At 40.0% G+C, this 16,098-nt stretch overlaps 1 protein-coding gene across 6 annotated transcripts in view; it reads right to left on the bottom strand.

Moving 5' to 3' along the window:
- The window catches only part of TEX11 (testis expressed 11), a 323,813-nt gene that overhangs the window by 93,779 nt on the left and 213,936 nt on the right, over positions 1 to 16,098 (bottom strand). For all 6 annotated transcript variants that reach the window (XM_077890293.1, XM_077890296.1, XM_077890292.1 and 3 more), the window contains one exon: positions 15,703 to 15,789. In XM_077890293.1, the coding sequence (XP_077746419.1) occupies positions 15,703 to 15,789 (87 nt within the window). The remainder of the gene's footprint in view (positions 1 to 15,702; positions 15,790 to 16,098) is intronic.

Below are 16,098 nucleotides of genomic sequence, written 5' to 3'. Positions count from 1 at the left end.
AATCAGTGGCATTTCTATACACTAACAATGAGACTGAAGAAAGAGAAATTAAGGAGTCAATCCCATTCACAATTGCACCCAAAAGCATAAGATACCTAGGAATAAACCTCACCTAAGAAGTAAAGGATCTATACCCTAGAAACTATAGAACACTTCTGAAAGAAATTGAGGAAGACACAAAGAGATGGAAAAATATTCCATGCTCATGGATTGGCAGAATTAATATTGTGAAAATGTCAATGTTACCCAGGGTAATATACACGTTTAATGCAATCCCTATCCAAATACCATGGACTTTCTTCAGAGAGTTAGAACAAATTATTTTAAGATTTGTGTGGAATCAGAAAAGACCCCGAATAGCCAGGGGAATTTTAAAAAAGAAAACCATATCTGGGGGCATCACAATGCCAGATTTCAGGTTGTACTACAAAGCTGTGGTCATCAAGACAGTGTGGTACTGGCACAAAAATATACACATAGATCAATGGAACAGAATAGAGAACCCAGAAGTGGACCCTCAACTTTATGGTCTACTACTATTCGATAAAGGAGGAAAGACTATCCATTGGAAGAAAGACAGTCTCTTCAATAAATGGTGCTGGGAAAATTGGACATCCACATGCAGAAGAATGAAACTAGACCACTCTATTTCACCATACACAAAGATAAACTCAAAATGGATGAAAGATCTAAATGTGAGACAAGATTCCATCAAAATCCTAGAGGAGAACACAGGCAACACCCTTTTTGAACTCGCCCACAGTAACTTCTTGCAAGATACATCCACGAAGGCAAAAGAAACAAAAGCAAAAATGAACTATTGGGACTTCATCAAGATAAGAAGCTTTTGCACAGCAAAGGATACAGTCAACAAAACTAAAAGACAACCTACAGAATGGGAGAAGATATTTGCAAATGACATATCAGATAAAGGGCTAGTTCCAAGATATATAAAGAACTTATGAAACTCAACACCAAAGAAACAAACAATCCAATCATGAAATGGGCAAAAGACATGAAGAGAAATCTCACAAAGGAAGACATAGACATGGCCAACATGCATATGAGAAAATGCTCTGCATCACTTGCCATCAGGGAAATACAAATCAAAACCACAATGAGATACCACCTCACACCAGTGAGGTGTGGGGCAAATTAACAAGGCAGGAAACAACAAATGTTGGAGAGGATGCGGAGAAAAGGGAACCCTCTTGCATTGTTGGTGGGAATGTGAACTGGTGCAGCCACTCTGGAAAACTGTGTGGAGGTTCCTCAAAGAGTTAAAAATAGACCTGCCCAACGACCCAGCAATTGCACTGTTGGGGATTTACCCCAAAGATACAGATGCAATGAAACGCCGGGACACCTGCACCCCGATGTTTATAGCAGCAATGGCCACAATAGCCAAACTGTGGAAGGAGTCTCAGTGTCCATCGAAAGATGAGTGGATAAAGAAGATGTGGTTTATGTATACAATGGAATATTACTCAGCTATTAGAAATGACAAATACCCACCATTTGCTTCAACGTGGATGGAACTGGAGGGTATTATGCTGAGTGAAGTAAGTCAGTCGGAGAAGGACAAACATTATATGTTCTCATTCATGTGGGGAATATAAATAATAGTGAAAGGGAATATAAGGGAAGGGAGAAGAAATGTGTGGGAAATATCAGAAAGGGAGACATAACGTAAAGACTGCTAACTCGAACTAGGGGTGGTAGAAGGGGAGGTGGGTGGGGGGTGGGAGTGATTGGGTGACGGGCACTGGGGGTTATTCTGTATGTTGGTAAATTGAACACCAAAAAAAAACCAAAATCAGAAACAAAAACAAAAAACAAAATTAAAAAAAAAAAAAAAAAGCAGACCAGAGCTTGCCTAGTTAAAACTCCCCATACTCTAGCTAAGGTCCAAACACTGCCCCCTGCAGGCAAGAAATGTCTCTGCAGACAACTGACTTAAGGAATAAAGCAGCCAAAACACACCAGCAGAGTGCATGCAGCACACATCAAAGACACTCCCTGAAGTGCCCAGGCCCTGAACACTATCTGACCTCTTCTTCATACAGCCATTTCTCTCAGGAGCAGGAAACATACCAGGCATACAGAGAAGAAGGCAGAAACAGACAAAATGCTGAGGAATAGCATTTTGAGGAATTCATCTCAAAGGAAACAGTAAGAAAAGGTCATGGCCAGAGATGTAATTGAGACTGATATAAGCAATATGCCTGATGGAGAATTTAGAGAAACAATCATTAAAGATACACGCTGGGCCTGAGAAGATCATGGATGACTTCAGGGACCCTTATCCTAGAGATAAAAGAGTTAAAAAAGAGTCAGAAATGAAAAGTGCAGTAACTGAGATTCAGATCCAAGTGGATATAACGACCACAAGGATAGAAGACATAAAGAAACAAATAAAAAATATAAAAAATAAAAAAAAACAAGTAAGTGATATAGAAACTAGAATAATAGCGAATAATGAAACTGCATAAAAGAGAAAAATAAAAGTTACGGGTCACAAGAACAGACTTAGGGAACTCAGTGACTCCATCAAATATAATACCACTCATATCATAGGAGTCCCAGAAGAAGAAGAAAGGAAAAAGGGGGCAGAAGATTTGTTTGAGGAAATAATAATTGAGAACCTCCCTAATATGGAGAAAGAAACAGATATACAAATCTAGGAGACACAGAGAACTCTTGTTAATATCAATAAAAGCAGACAAACACTAAGACATATTGTAATTAAATTGGGGAAAAAATGGTGATTAAAAAAATCCTAAAAGTAGCAAGACAAAAGAAGTCCTTAACTCATAAGGGAAGACTCATAAGGTTAGTTGCGGATCTCTCCACAGAAACTTGGCAAGCGAGAAGAGAATGGCATGATCTATTCAATATGCTGAATGGGAAAAATCTGCAGCCAAGAAAACTGTATCCAGCAAGGCTATACTTCAGAATAGAAGGAGAGATAGAGTTTCCCAGACAAACAAAAACCAAAGGAGTTTGTGACTATTAAATCAGCCCTGCAAGTAATATTAAAGGGGAATCTGAGTGGGAAAGAAAGACCAAAAGTGACAATGACTAGATAGGAACAGAGGAAATCTCCAGAAACAATGACAAAACAAGGAATAAAATGACACCAAATACATATCTATCAATAATTAATGTGAATGTAAAATGGACTAAATGTTCCCATCAAAAGATATATGGTGTCAGAATGAATAAGAAAACAAGTCCCATCTATATGCTGCCTATAAGAGACTCATTTTAGACCTAAAGACACAAGGAGATTGAAAGTGAGGGGATGGAGAAACATCTATCACATAAATGGATATTTTTTAAAAACTAGAATAGCGGGATCCCTGGGTGGCGCAGCGGTTTGGCGCCTGCCTTTGGCCCAGGGCGCGATCCTGGAGACCCGGGATCGAATCCCACATCGGGCTCCCGGTGCATGGAGCCTGCTTCTCCCTCGGCCTGTGTCTCTGCCTCTCTCTCTCTCTCTCTCTCTGTGACTATCATAAATAAATAAAAATTGAAAAAAAATATTTAAAAAAAAAACTAGAATAGCAATATGTATAACAGACAAAATGGACTTTAAAAAAGATATAATAACAGACAAAGAAGGACACTATATAATAATAAAGGGAACAATCCAGCAAGATGATATAACAATTGTTAATATTTATGTATCCTACATAGGAGCATCCAAACATATAAAACAATTAATAACAAACATAAAGGAACTCCTTGGTAATGATATAATAATAGTAGGGTACTTTAATACCCCACTTACAGCAATGGACAGACCATTTAAGGAGAAAATCAAGAAGAAAACAATGGCTTTGAATTACACACTGGACGAAATGGACTTAACAGATATATTCAGAGCATTTCATCCTAAAGCAGAATACACATTCTTTTTGAGTGCATATGGGACATTCTCCAGAAAAGACCACACACTAGGTAAAATCAGGCCTCAACAAGTACAAAAATACAGATCATAACATGAATATTTTCTGACCAAAACACTGAAACTTCAAGTCAACCAGAAGAAAAAATTAAGGAGGACCACAATACATGAAGATTAAACAACATGCTACTAAAGAATAAATAGGTCAACCAGGTAATACATGGAAACAAATGAAAATGAAAACACAACAGTCCAAAAACTTTGGGACGTAGCAAAAGTGGTCCTCAGAGGGAAGGATATAGCAATATAGGCCTACCTCAAGAAGCAAGGAAAATCTCAAATAAACAACTTAGCTTAAACCTAAATGAGCTAGAAAAAGAACAAAGAACAAATGAAGCCTAAAGCCACCAGAAGAAGGGAAATAATAAAGATTAGAGCAGAAATAAAGCATAAGGAAACTAAAAAACCAGTAGAGCAGATCAGTGAAGGGGCATCTGGGCAGCTCAGTGGGTTGGGCATCCGACCCTTGGTTTTGGCTCAGGTCGTGATCTCGGGGTCCTGAGATTGAGGCCTCATTGTTCCATGATTCTCTCTCTCCCTCTTCCTCTGCACCTAACCTATGCTTGCACTCTCTCTCTCTTTCTCTCAAATAAATAAATAAATCTTTTAAAAAAAGAACAGATCAATGAAACTAGGTACTGGTTCTTTGAAAAAAGTAATAGAATTGATAAACACCTCGCTAGACTTATCAAAAAGAAAAGAGAAAGGACTCAAATAAAGAAAATCACAAATGAGAGAGGAAGAATAACCACCAACACCACAGAAATACAAACTATAAGAGAATCTTATGAGAAATTATATGCCAACAAATTGGACAACCTAGAAAAAATGGATTAATTTCTAGAAACACATAAATTACCAAAACTGAAAAAGAAATAAAAAATTAGAACAGACTGATAACTAATAAAGAAACTGAATCAGTAATTAAAAAACTCCCAACAGGGATCCCTGGGTGGCGCAGCAGTTTAGCGCCTGCCTTTGGCCCAGGGCGCGATCCTGGAGACCCGGGATCGAATCCCACGTCGGGCTCCCAGTGCATGGAGCCTGCTTCTCCCTCTGCCTGTGTCTCTGCCTCTCTCTCTCTCTCTGTGTGTGACTATCATAAATAATAAATAAAATTAAAAAAAAAAACTCCCAACAAATAAAAATCTCAGGCCAGATGGCTACACAGGAAAATTCTACCAAACATTTAAACAAGAGTTAATACCTATTCTTCTCAAACTACTCCAAAAAATTGAAAAGGAAAACTTCAAATTGATTCTCTATGAGGCCAGCATTACCCTAATTCCAAAACCAAAGACTCTACTAAAAAAGAATACTACAGGCCAGGATCTCTGATGAACACGGATGCAATAATTCTCAACAAAATACTAGGAAATCAAATACAACAGCATATTAAAAGAATCACTTACCACAATCAAGTGGATATGTTCCTGGCCTGCAAGTATGGCTTAACTTTCCCAAGTCAATTAACATGATACACCATTTAATAAAAGAAAGGATAAGAACCATATGATCCTCTAAATAGATGCAGAAAAAGCATTTGACAAAGTATAACATCCATTCATGATAAAAACTCTCAACAAAGTAGGGAAAGAGAACATATCTCAATAAAGAGAATATCTGAAAAACCCACAGCTAACATCATCTTCAGTGGGGAAAAACTGAGAGCTTTTCCTCTATGGTCAGGAACAAGACAAGGATATCACCACTGTTATTTAACATAGTTCTCCAAGTCCTAGACTCAGCAATCAGACAACACAATGAAATAAAAGGCATCCAAATCATTATATTGTATATGGAAAACCCAAAACACTCTACCAAAAAATTGCTAGAACTGATACGCAACATTAGTAAAATTAAAGGATACAAAATCAATGTACAGAAATCTATTGCATTACTATACACCAATAATGAAGAAGCAAAAAAGAAATCAAAGAAGTGGGGCACCTGGGTGGCTCAGTGGTTGCGTGTCTGCCTTTGACCTAGGTTAGGATCCCAGGGTCCTGGGATAGAGTCTCGCATTGGATTCCCCACAGGGAGCCTGCTTCTCCCTCTGCCTGTGTCTCTGCCTTGCTCTCTCTCTGTGTCTCTCATGAATACATAAATAAAATCTTAAAAAAAAGAAATGGAAAGGCATTATGCTTATGGATTGGAAGAAAAAATATTGCTAAAATGTTTATACTACCCAGACCAATCTATACATTTAATACAATCCCTATCAGAGTACCACCAGTATTTTTCCCAGAGCTATAACAAACAAACCCAAAATCTGTAGGGAATCACTAGAGACCTCAAATAGCCAAAGCAACCTGGAAAAGGAAAACAAAGCTGGAGGCATCACAATTCAGACTTCAAGTTATATTACAAAGCTAGATCAGGACAGTATGGTACTGGCACAAAAACAGACACTTAGATCGGTGAAACAGAATAGAAGACTCAGAAATGAACCTACAACTATATAGTCAACTAATCTTTGACAAAGCAGGAAAGAATACTCAATGAAAAAAGTCTCTTCAGCAAATGGTGTTGGGAAAACTAGATAGCAAAGTGCAAAAGGATGAAACTGGACCACTTTCTTATGCCATACACAAAAATAAATTCAAAATGGATTGAAGACCTAAATGTGAGACAGGAAACCAGCAAAATCCTAGAGGAGAACACAGGCATCAACCTTTTTGACATCAGCCATAAGCAACTGCTCTTTAAGTATGTCCCTGGAGGCAAGGGAAACAAAAGCAAAAATAAAACAATTGGGATTTCATAAAAATAAAAAGCTTCTGCACATCGAAGGAAACACTTGAAAGGCAACCAACGGAATGGGAGAAGATATTTGCAAATGATATATCTGATAAAGGTCTTGTATCCAAAATACATAAAGAACTTACCGAACTTAACACTCCAAAAACAAATAATCCAGCTAAAAAATGTGCAGAAGACATGGATGGACATTCTTCCAAAGAAGAGATACAGATGGGCAACAGACACATGAAAAGATACTCAACATCATGCATCATCAGGGAAATACAAATCAAAACTACAATAAGGTATCACCTCCCATCTGTCAGAATGGCTGAAATTAACAACACAGGAAACAGCAGATGTTAGAGAGGATGTGGAGAAAGAACCTTCTTACACCATTCGTGGGAATGCAAGGTGGTGTAGCCACTCTGGAAGAGAGTATGAAGGTTCATCAGAAAGTTAAAAATAGGGGAGGAGCAAGATGGCGGAAGAGTAGGGTCTCCAAATCACCTGTCTCCACCAAACTACCTAGAAAACCTTCAAATTATCCTGAAAATCTATGAATTCGGCCTGAGATTTAAAGAGAGACCAGCTGGAATGCTACAGTGAGGAGAGTTCGCGCATCTATCAAGGTAGGAAGACGGGGAAAAAGAAATAAAGGAACAAAGGCCTCCAAGGGGGAGGGGCCCCGCGAGGAGCCGGGCTGAGGCCGGGGCGAGTGTCCCCAGGACAGGAGAGCCCCGTCCCGGAGGAGCAGGAGCTGCACCGACCTTCCCGGGGGAAAGGGGCTCGTGGGGAGTTGGAGCAGGACCCAGGAGGGCGGGGATGCCCTCGGGCTCCCCGGGACAGTAACAGCAACTGCGCGCCCAGGAGAGTGCGCCGAGCTCCCTAAGGGCTGCAGCGCGCACGGCGGGACCCGGCGGGACCCGGAGCAGCTGAAGGGGCTCGGGCGGCGGCTCCACGGAGGGGGCTGCGCGGCCCCGGGAGCAGCTCGGAGGGGCTCGGGCAGAGGAAGAGGCTCCGTGCAGAGGGGGCTGCGCGGTTCCAGGAGCAGCTCGGAGGGGCTCGGGCGGCGGCTCCGCGGAGGGGGCTGCGCGGTTCCAGGAGCAGCTCGAAGGGGCTCGGGCAGAGGAAGAGGCTCCGTGCGGAGGGGGCTGCGCGGTTCCAGGAGCAGCTCGGAGGGGCTCGGGCGGCGGCTCCGCGGAGGGGGCTGCGCGGCCCGGGAGCGCGAATCCAACAGCGCAGGCCCCGGAGCACAGAGTGCCCGGACACAGCCCAGGATCCGGCCTCCCCCCGGGACAGGCAGAGGCCGGGAGGGCCCAGGACAGCAAGGACGCTCCTGCCCCAGCTGAGCAGATCGGCGGCCCCGCCCCGGAGCCTCCAGGCCCTGCAGACGGAGTTCCTGCCGGAGCTGAATCCAGGTTTCCAGAGCTGCCCCGCCACTGGGGCTGTTCCTCCTGCGGCCTCACGGGGTAAACAACCCCCCCTGAGCCCTGCACCAGGCAGGGGCACAGCAGCTCCCCCAACTGATAACACCTGAAAATCAGCACAACAGGCCCCTCCCCCAGAACACCAGCTAGACCGACAACTTCCAGGAGAAGCCAAGGGACTTAAAGAACACAGAATCAGAAGATACTCCCCGGTGGTTCTTTTTTTGTTTGTTTGTTTTTGTTTTTGTTTTTGTTTTGTTTTGCTTTTTGATTTGTTTCCTTCCCCCACCCCCTTTTTTTCTCCTTTCTTTTTCTTTCTCTTTTTCTTCTTCTTTTTTTTTTTCGTTTTTTTTCTTTTTCTTCCCTTTTTTTTTCTCTTTCTCTTTTCTTTCCTTCTTTCTCTCCTCTCTTTTTCTCTTTTTCCCAATACAACTTGCTTTTGGCCACTCTGCACTGAGCAAAATGACTACAAGGAAAACCTCACCTCAAAAGAAAGAATCAGAAACAGTCCTCTCTCCCACAGAGTTACAAAATCTGGATTACAATTCAATGTCAGAAAGCCAATTCAGAAGCACTATTATACACCTACTGGTGGCTCTAGAAAAAAGTATAAAGGACTCAAGAGACTTCATGACTGCAGAATTTAGAGCTAATCAGGCAGAAATTAAAAATCAATTGAATGAGATGCAATCCAAACTAGAAGTCCTAACGACGAGGGTTAACGAGGTGGAAGAACGAGTGAGTGACATAGAAGACAAGTTGATTGCAAAGAGGAAAACTGAGGAAAAAAGAGACAAACAATTAAAAGACCATGAGGATAGATTAAGGGAAATAAACGACAGCCTGAGAAAGAAAAACCTACGTTTAATTGGGGTTCCCGAGGGCGCCGAAAGGGACAGAGGGCTAGAATATGTATTTGAACAAATTCTAGCTGAAAACTTTCCTAATCTGGGAAGGGAAACAGGCATTCAGATCCAGGAAATAGAGAGATCCCCCCCTAAAATCAATAAAAACCGTTCAACACCTCGACATTTAATAGTGAAGCTTGCAAATTCCAAAGATAAAGAGAAGATCCTTAAAGCAGCAAGAGACAAGAAATCCCTGACTTTTATGGGGAGGAGTATTAGGGTAACAGCAGACTTCTCCACAGAGACCTGGCAGGCCAGAAAGGGCTGGCAGGATATATTCAGGGTCCTAAATGAGAAGAACATGCAACCAAGAATACTTTATCCAGCAAGGCTCTCATTCAAAATGGAAGGAGAGATAAAGAGCTTCCAAGACAGGCAGCAACTAAAAGAATATGTGACCTCCAAACCAGCTCTGCAAGAAATTTTAAGGGGGACTCTTAAAATTCCCCTTTAAGAAGAAGTTCAGTGGAACAATCCACAAAAACAAAGACTGAATAGATATCATGATGACACTAAACTCATATCTCTCAATAGTAACTCTGAATGTGAACGGGCTTAATGACCCCATCAAAAGGCGCAGGGTTTCAGACTGGATAAAAAAGCAGGACCCATCTATTTGCTGTCTACAAGAGACTCATTTTAGACAGAAGGACACCTACAGCCTGAAAATAAAAGGTTGGAGAACCATTTACCATTCGAATGGTCCTCAAAAGAAAGCAGGGGTAGCCATCCTTATATCAGATAAACTAAAATTTACCCCAAAGACTGTAGTGAGAGATGAAGAGGGACACTATATCATACTTAAAGGATCTATTCAAGAAGAGGACTTAACAATCCTCAATATATATGCTCCGAATGTGGGAGCTGCCAAATATATAAATCAATTATTAACCAAAGTGAAGAAATACTTAGATAATAATACACTTATACTTGGTGACTTCAATCTAGCTCTTTCTATACTCGATAGGTCTTCTAAGCAAAACATCTCCAAAGAAACGAGAGCTTTAAATGATACACTGGACCAGATGGATTTCACAGATATCTACAGAACTTTACATCCAAACTCAACTGAATACACATTCTTCTCAAGCGCACATGGAACTTTCTCCAGAATAGACCACATATTGGGTCACAAATCGGGTCTGAACAGATACCAAAAGATTGGGATTGTCCCCTGCATATTCTCGGACCATAATGCCTTGAAATTAGAACTAAATCACAACAAGAAGTTTGGAAGGACCTCAAACACATGGAGGTTAAGGACCATCCTGCTAAAAGATAAAAGGGTCAACCAGGAAATTAAGGAAGAATTAAAAAGATTCATGGAAACTAATGAGAATGAAGATACAACCGTTCAAAATCTTTGGGATGCAGCAAAAGCAGTCCTAAGGGGGAAATACATCGCAATACAAGTATCCATTCAAAAACTGGAAAGAACTCAAATACAAAAGCTAACCTTACACATAAAGGAGCTAGAGAAAAAACAGCAAATAGATCCTACACCCAAGAGAAGAAGGGAGTTAATAAAGATTCGAGCAGAACTCAACGAAATCGAGACCAGAAGAACTGTGGAACAGATCAACAGAACCAGGAGTTGGTTCTTTGAAAGAATTAATAAGATAGATAAACCATTAGCCAGCCTTATTAAAAAGAAGAGAGAGAAGACTCAAATTAATAAAATCATGAATGAGAAAGGAGAGATCACTACCAACACCAAGGAAATACAAACGATTTTAAAAACATATTATGAACAGCTATACGCCAATAAATAAGGCAATCTAGAAGAAATGGACGCATTCCTGGAAAGCCACAAACTACCAAAACTGGAACAGGAAGAAATAGAAAACCTGAACAGGCCAATAACCAGGGAGGAAATTGAAGCAGTCATCAAAAACCTCCCAAGACACAAGAGTCCAGGGCCAGATGGCTTCCCAGGAGAATTTTATCAAACGTTTAAAGAAGAAATCATACCTATTCTCCTAAAGCTGTTTGGAAAGATAGAAAGAGATGGAGTACTTCCAAATTCGTTCTATGAAGCCAGCATCACCTTAATTCCAAAGCCAGACAAAGACCCCGCCAAAAAGGAGAATTACAGACCAATATCCCTGATGAACATGGATGCAAAAATTCTCAACAAGATACTGGCCAATAGGATCCAACAGTACATTAAGAAAATTATTCACCATGACCAAGTAGGATTTATCCCTGGGACACAAGGCTGGTTCAACACCCGTAAAACAATCAATGTGATTCATCATATCAGCAAGAGAAAAACCAAGAACCATATGATCCTCTCATTGGATGCAGAGAAAGCATTTGACAAAATACAGCATCCATTCCTGATCAAAACTCTTCAGAGTGTAGGGATAGAGGGAACATTCCTCAACATCTTAAAAGCCATCTATGAAAAGCCCACAGCAAATATCATTCTCAATGGGGAAGCACTGGGAGCCTTTCCCCTAAGATCAGGAACAAGACAGGGATGTCCACTCTCACCACTGCTATTCAACATAGTACTGGAAGTCCTAGCCTCAGCAATCAGACAACAAAAAGACATTAAAGGCATTCAAATTGGCAAAGAAGAAGTCAAACTCTCCCTCTTCGCCGATGACATGATACTCTACATAGAAAACCCAAAAGTCTCCACCCCAAGATTGCTAGAACTCATACAGCAATTCGGTAGCGTGGCAGGATACAAAATCAATGCCCAGAAGTCAGTGGCATTTCTATACACTAACAATGAGACTGAAGAAAGAGAAATTAAGGAGTCAATCCCATTTACAATTGCACCCAAAAGCATAAGATACCTAGGAATAAACCTTACCAAAGATGTAAAGGATCTATACCCTCAAAACTATAGAACACTTCTGAAAGAAATTGAGGAAGACACAAAGAGATGGAAAAATATTCCATGCTCATGGATTGGCAGAATTAATATTGTGAAAATGTCAATGTTACCCAGGGCAATATACACGTTTAATGCAATCCCTATCAAAATACCATGGACTTTCTTCAGAGAGTTAGAACAAATTATTTTAAAATTTGTGTGGAATCAGAAAAGACCCCGAATAGCCAGGGGAATTTTAAAAAAGAAAACCATATCTGGGGGCATCACAATGCCAGATTTCAGGTTGTACTACAAAGCTGTGGTCATCAAGACAGTGTGGTACTGGCACAAAAACAGACACATAGATCAGTGGAACAGAATAGAGAATCCAGAAGTGGACCCTGAACTTTATGGGCAACTAATATTCGATAAAGGAGGAAAGACTACCCATTGGAAGAAAGACAGTCTCTTCAATAAATGGTGCTGGGAAAATTGGACATCCACATGCAGAAGAATGAAACTAGACCACTCTCTTTCACCATACACAAAGATAAACTCAAAATGGATGAAAGATCTAAATGTGAGACAAGATTCCATCAAAATCCTAGAGAAGAACACAGGCAACACCCTTTTTGAACTCGGCCATAGTAACTTCTTGCAAGATACATCCACGAAGGCAAAAGAAACAAAAGCAAAAATGAACTATTGGGACTTCATCAAGATAAGAAGCTTTTGCACAGCAAAGGATACAGTCAACAAAACTCAAAGACAACCTACAGAATGGGAGAAGATATTTGCAAATGACATATCAGATAAAGGGCTAGTTTCCAAGATCTATAAAGAACTTATTAAACTCAACACCAAAGAAACAAACAATCCAATCATGAAATGGGCAAAAGACATGAACAGAAATCTCACAGAGGAAGACACAGACATGGCCAACATGCATATGAGAAAATGCTCTGCATCACTTGCCATCAGGGAAATACAAATCAAAACTACAATGAGATACCACCTCACACCAGTGAGAATGGGGAAAATTAACAAGGCAGGAAACAACAAATGTTGGAGAGGATGCGGAGAAAAGGGAACCCTCTTACACTGTTGGTGGGAATGTGAACTGGTGCAGCCACTCTGGAAAACTGTGTGGAGGTTCCTCAAACAGTTAAAAATATACCTGCCCTACGACCCAGCAATTGCACTGTTGGGGATTTACCCCAAAGATACAAATGCAATGAAACGCCGGGACACCTGCACCCCGATGTTTCTAGCAGCAATGGCCACGATAGCCAAACTGTGGAAGGAGCCTCGGTGTCCAACGAAAGATGAATGGATAAAGAAGATGTGGTTTATGTATACAATGGAATATTACTCAGCTATTAGAAATGACAAATACCCACCATTTGCTTCAACGTGGATGGAACTGGAGGGTATTATGCTGAGTGAAGTAAGTCAGTCGGAGAAGGACAAACATTATATGTTCTCATTCATTTGGGGAATATAAATAATAGTGAAAGGGAAAATAAGGGAAGGGAGAAGAAATGTGTGGGAAATATCAGAAAGGGAGACAGAACGTAAAGACTGCTAACTCTGGGAAACGAACTAGGGGTGGTAGAAGGGGAGGAGGGCGGGGGGTGGGAGTGAATGGGTGACGGGCACTGGGTGTTATTCTGTATGTTAGTAAATTGAACACCAAAAAAAAAAAAAAGAAAGTTAAAAATAGAACTGTCCTATGATCCAGTAACTGCACTACTAGATATTTACCTGAGGAATACAAAAATACTGATTCAAAGGGATACATGCACCCTGATGTTTATACCAGCCTTATCTACAATAGCCAAATTATGGAAAGAGCCCAAATGTCCATCAACTGATGAATGGATAAAGATGTGAGATACACACACACACACACACACACACACACACACACACACACACACGGATTATTACTCATTCATAAGAAGAATGAAATCTTGCCATTTGCAACAATGTGGATGAAGCTAGAGTGTATTATGCTAAGTGAAATAATTCAGTCAGAGAAAGACAAGGACCAAATGATTTCCCTCATATATAGAATTTAAGAAACAAAACAGATCAATATAGGGGGAAAAAGATGGCAAATGAAGAAACAGACTCCTAACTACAGAAAATAGACTGTGAGTTACTGGAGGAGAGGTGGGCAGGGGGATAGGTTAAATAGGTGATGGATATTAAGGAAGGCACTGGTTGTTGTGATAAGTGCTGGTTGTTGTATATAAGTGATGAATTGCTAAATTCTGCACCTGAAACGAATATTACACTATATATCTTAACTAACCAGAATTTAAATAAAAACTTGACAAGAAAAAAAGTTCATCAAAGAACAGAGTACACTAGAGTCAAAGGCTGAAGAAGATTGTAAAGATTCACATCTTCCATAGAACATTGGAAGGCCCATTTGGCAACATTCAGCATAATCTTCATGTTGGAAAATGAAAGTGAAAATTCAGTAAAAGTATTGGAAAATAACTTTTCAAACTTCCAAAAGATCAAAGTCATTAAACTTCTCTATAGTTTAAGTGTGTTATTTTCAATTAGTTGCATACGTTTCTTAGAAGCTAGATTTTTATGTTTATTCCATTTTATCCTAGATTAGAGAGAGTCCCAGTAAACCCTGTAAAGCAGAAAAGGATTCATGTTGAACCAGTCTGCTTTGTGACATTGCTGCTTAATTGCTCTTGATTACTTATCACTATAATAACTGCCACAACTTTCATACTTGATCTTAGCCAAAAGGCTGAGAAGCAATTACCTCCACAATTTTTAAAGTGTTTTTTTTTTTATTGAAATTAAGCCTACATAAAGTAAATTACACAACTTATAATTGGATGGCTTGGTGAATTTTCAAAGTGAATAAAAAGAATGTAACCCAATCCAGATCAAGACAGACCTTGATCATTACCAGAAACTCAGAAGAAACCCAACCACCCCTCTTCAAGTCTAACTCCCTTTAAGGGAAACCGCTATCTTAAGTTCTAATATCATAAACTAATTTTGCCTACTTTCTTTTACCACATATAAATGGAATCAATATCTGACTTCTTTTGTTCAACATTAAGTTTGTGAGATTCATCCATTTTTGTTGCATATAGCTTATTTTTCATTTTTTATGTAATCTCTATGCCCAATATGGGGCCAAACTCATGACCTGGAGATCAAGAGTTGCATTTTGTACTTACTGAGCCAGCCAGGTACCCCACAGGTAGTTCATTTTTGACGAATCAAATTTAGAGATAAGTTAGACATTCCAGACCAAATTTAGGAGCATAGCCTTGGGGACCTGCAGTTATAAGTCATTTTATTCTTAGACCCATTTCTAGAGAAAAAGAAAACTAGCATTTATTGAGTACCTACTATGTCCCAGGTATATACATAGTTTTATTTAAAACCCTTACTAGCCCTTTGAAGTATGTATAATTGTTCCTCTTTTATAAATAACAGAACTGAAATTAAGTAAGTTATCCTTGTACCCATTGCTACATATAAAAGAGCCAGAATTTGGGGTGCCTGGATGGCTCAGTTGGCTGAGTGTCCGACTCTTGGTTTCAGCTCAGGTCCAGGTCTCAAGGGTCATGGGATCAGGTCCTGCATTGGGCTCTGTACTCAATGCGAAGTTTGCTTGTCCCTCTCCCTCTGCTCCTCCCCCTGGTTGCTCTCTCAATCTCTCTCTCTCTTTCAAATAAATAAATACAATCTTTAAAAAAAAAAGAGCCAGATTTTGAATCCACATATGTCTGATTCTACCACCCCCACATTGTTTCCCATAATCACAGAATAACCTTTTACCTATTTTTCGAAACCAATGAGCTTCTTTAGCCCTTGAGTCTGAATTCAAGGCCTCTCCATTTAAAGACTGACCGAGTTTCCGGAGTGCTGCAATGAACAGAAAGATTTTATCTTGAGGTCTTTTACTTTATACTCTAGCAAAATTGTTTTTTTTTTAATTTATTTTTATTTTTTTTTCAAAATTGTTAATACTGTCTTAAAAACAGTCGAATGTGAGTTTGAAATTAGAAAGTCCTTTTTCTGTGTTTATGCACAGGTATGTACCAAAAGTAATTAAAATGACAACTTTGCCAAGGCTCCAAGAAGTAGATAACTCAAACTTTGGGGAACAAATACATCTTTGGAGAGATTTAAAATTTTACTTAGTAATCATTCGCTGCCTAAGGTAGAAAGATA

Source organism: Canis aureus, chromosome X (assembly GCF_053574225.1).
Source record: "Canis aureus isolate CA01 chromosome X, VMU_Caureus_v.1.0, whole genome shotgun sequence".
Classification (NCBI taxonomy): domain Eukaryota; kingdom Metazoa; phylum Chordata; class Mammalia; order Carnivora; family Canidae; genus Canis; species Canis aureus.
The sequence above is the reverse complement of the archived record's forward strand: the minus strand, read 5'-3'. Positions and strand labels throughout refer to the sequence as shown.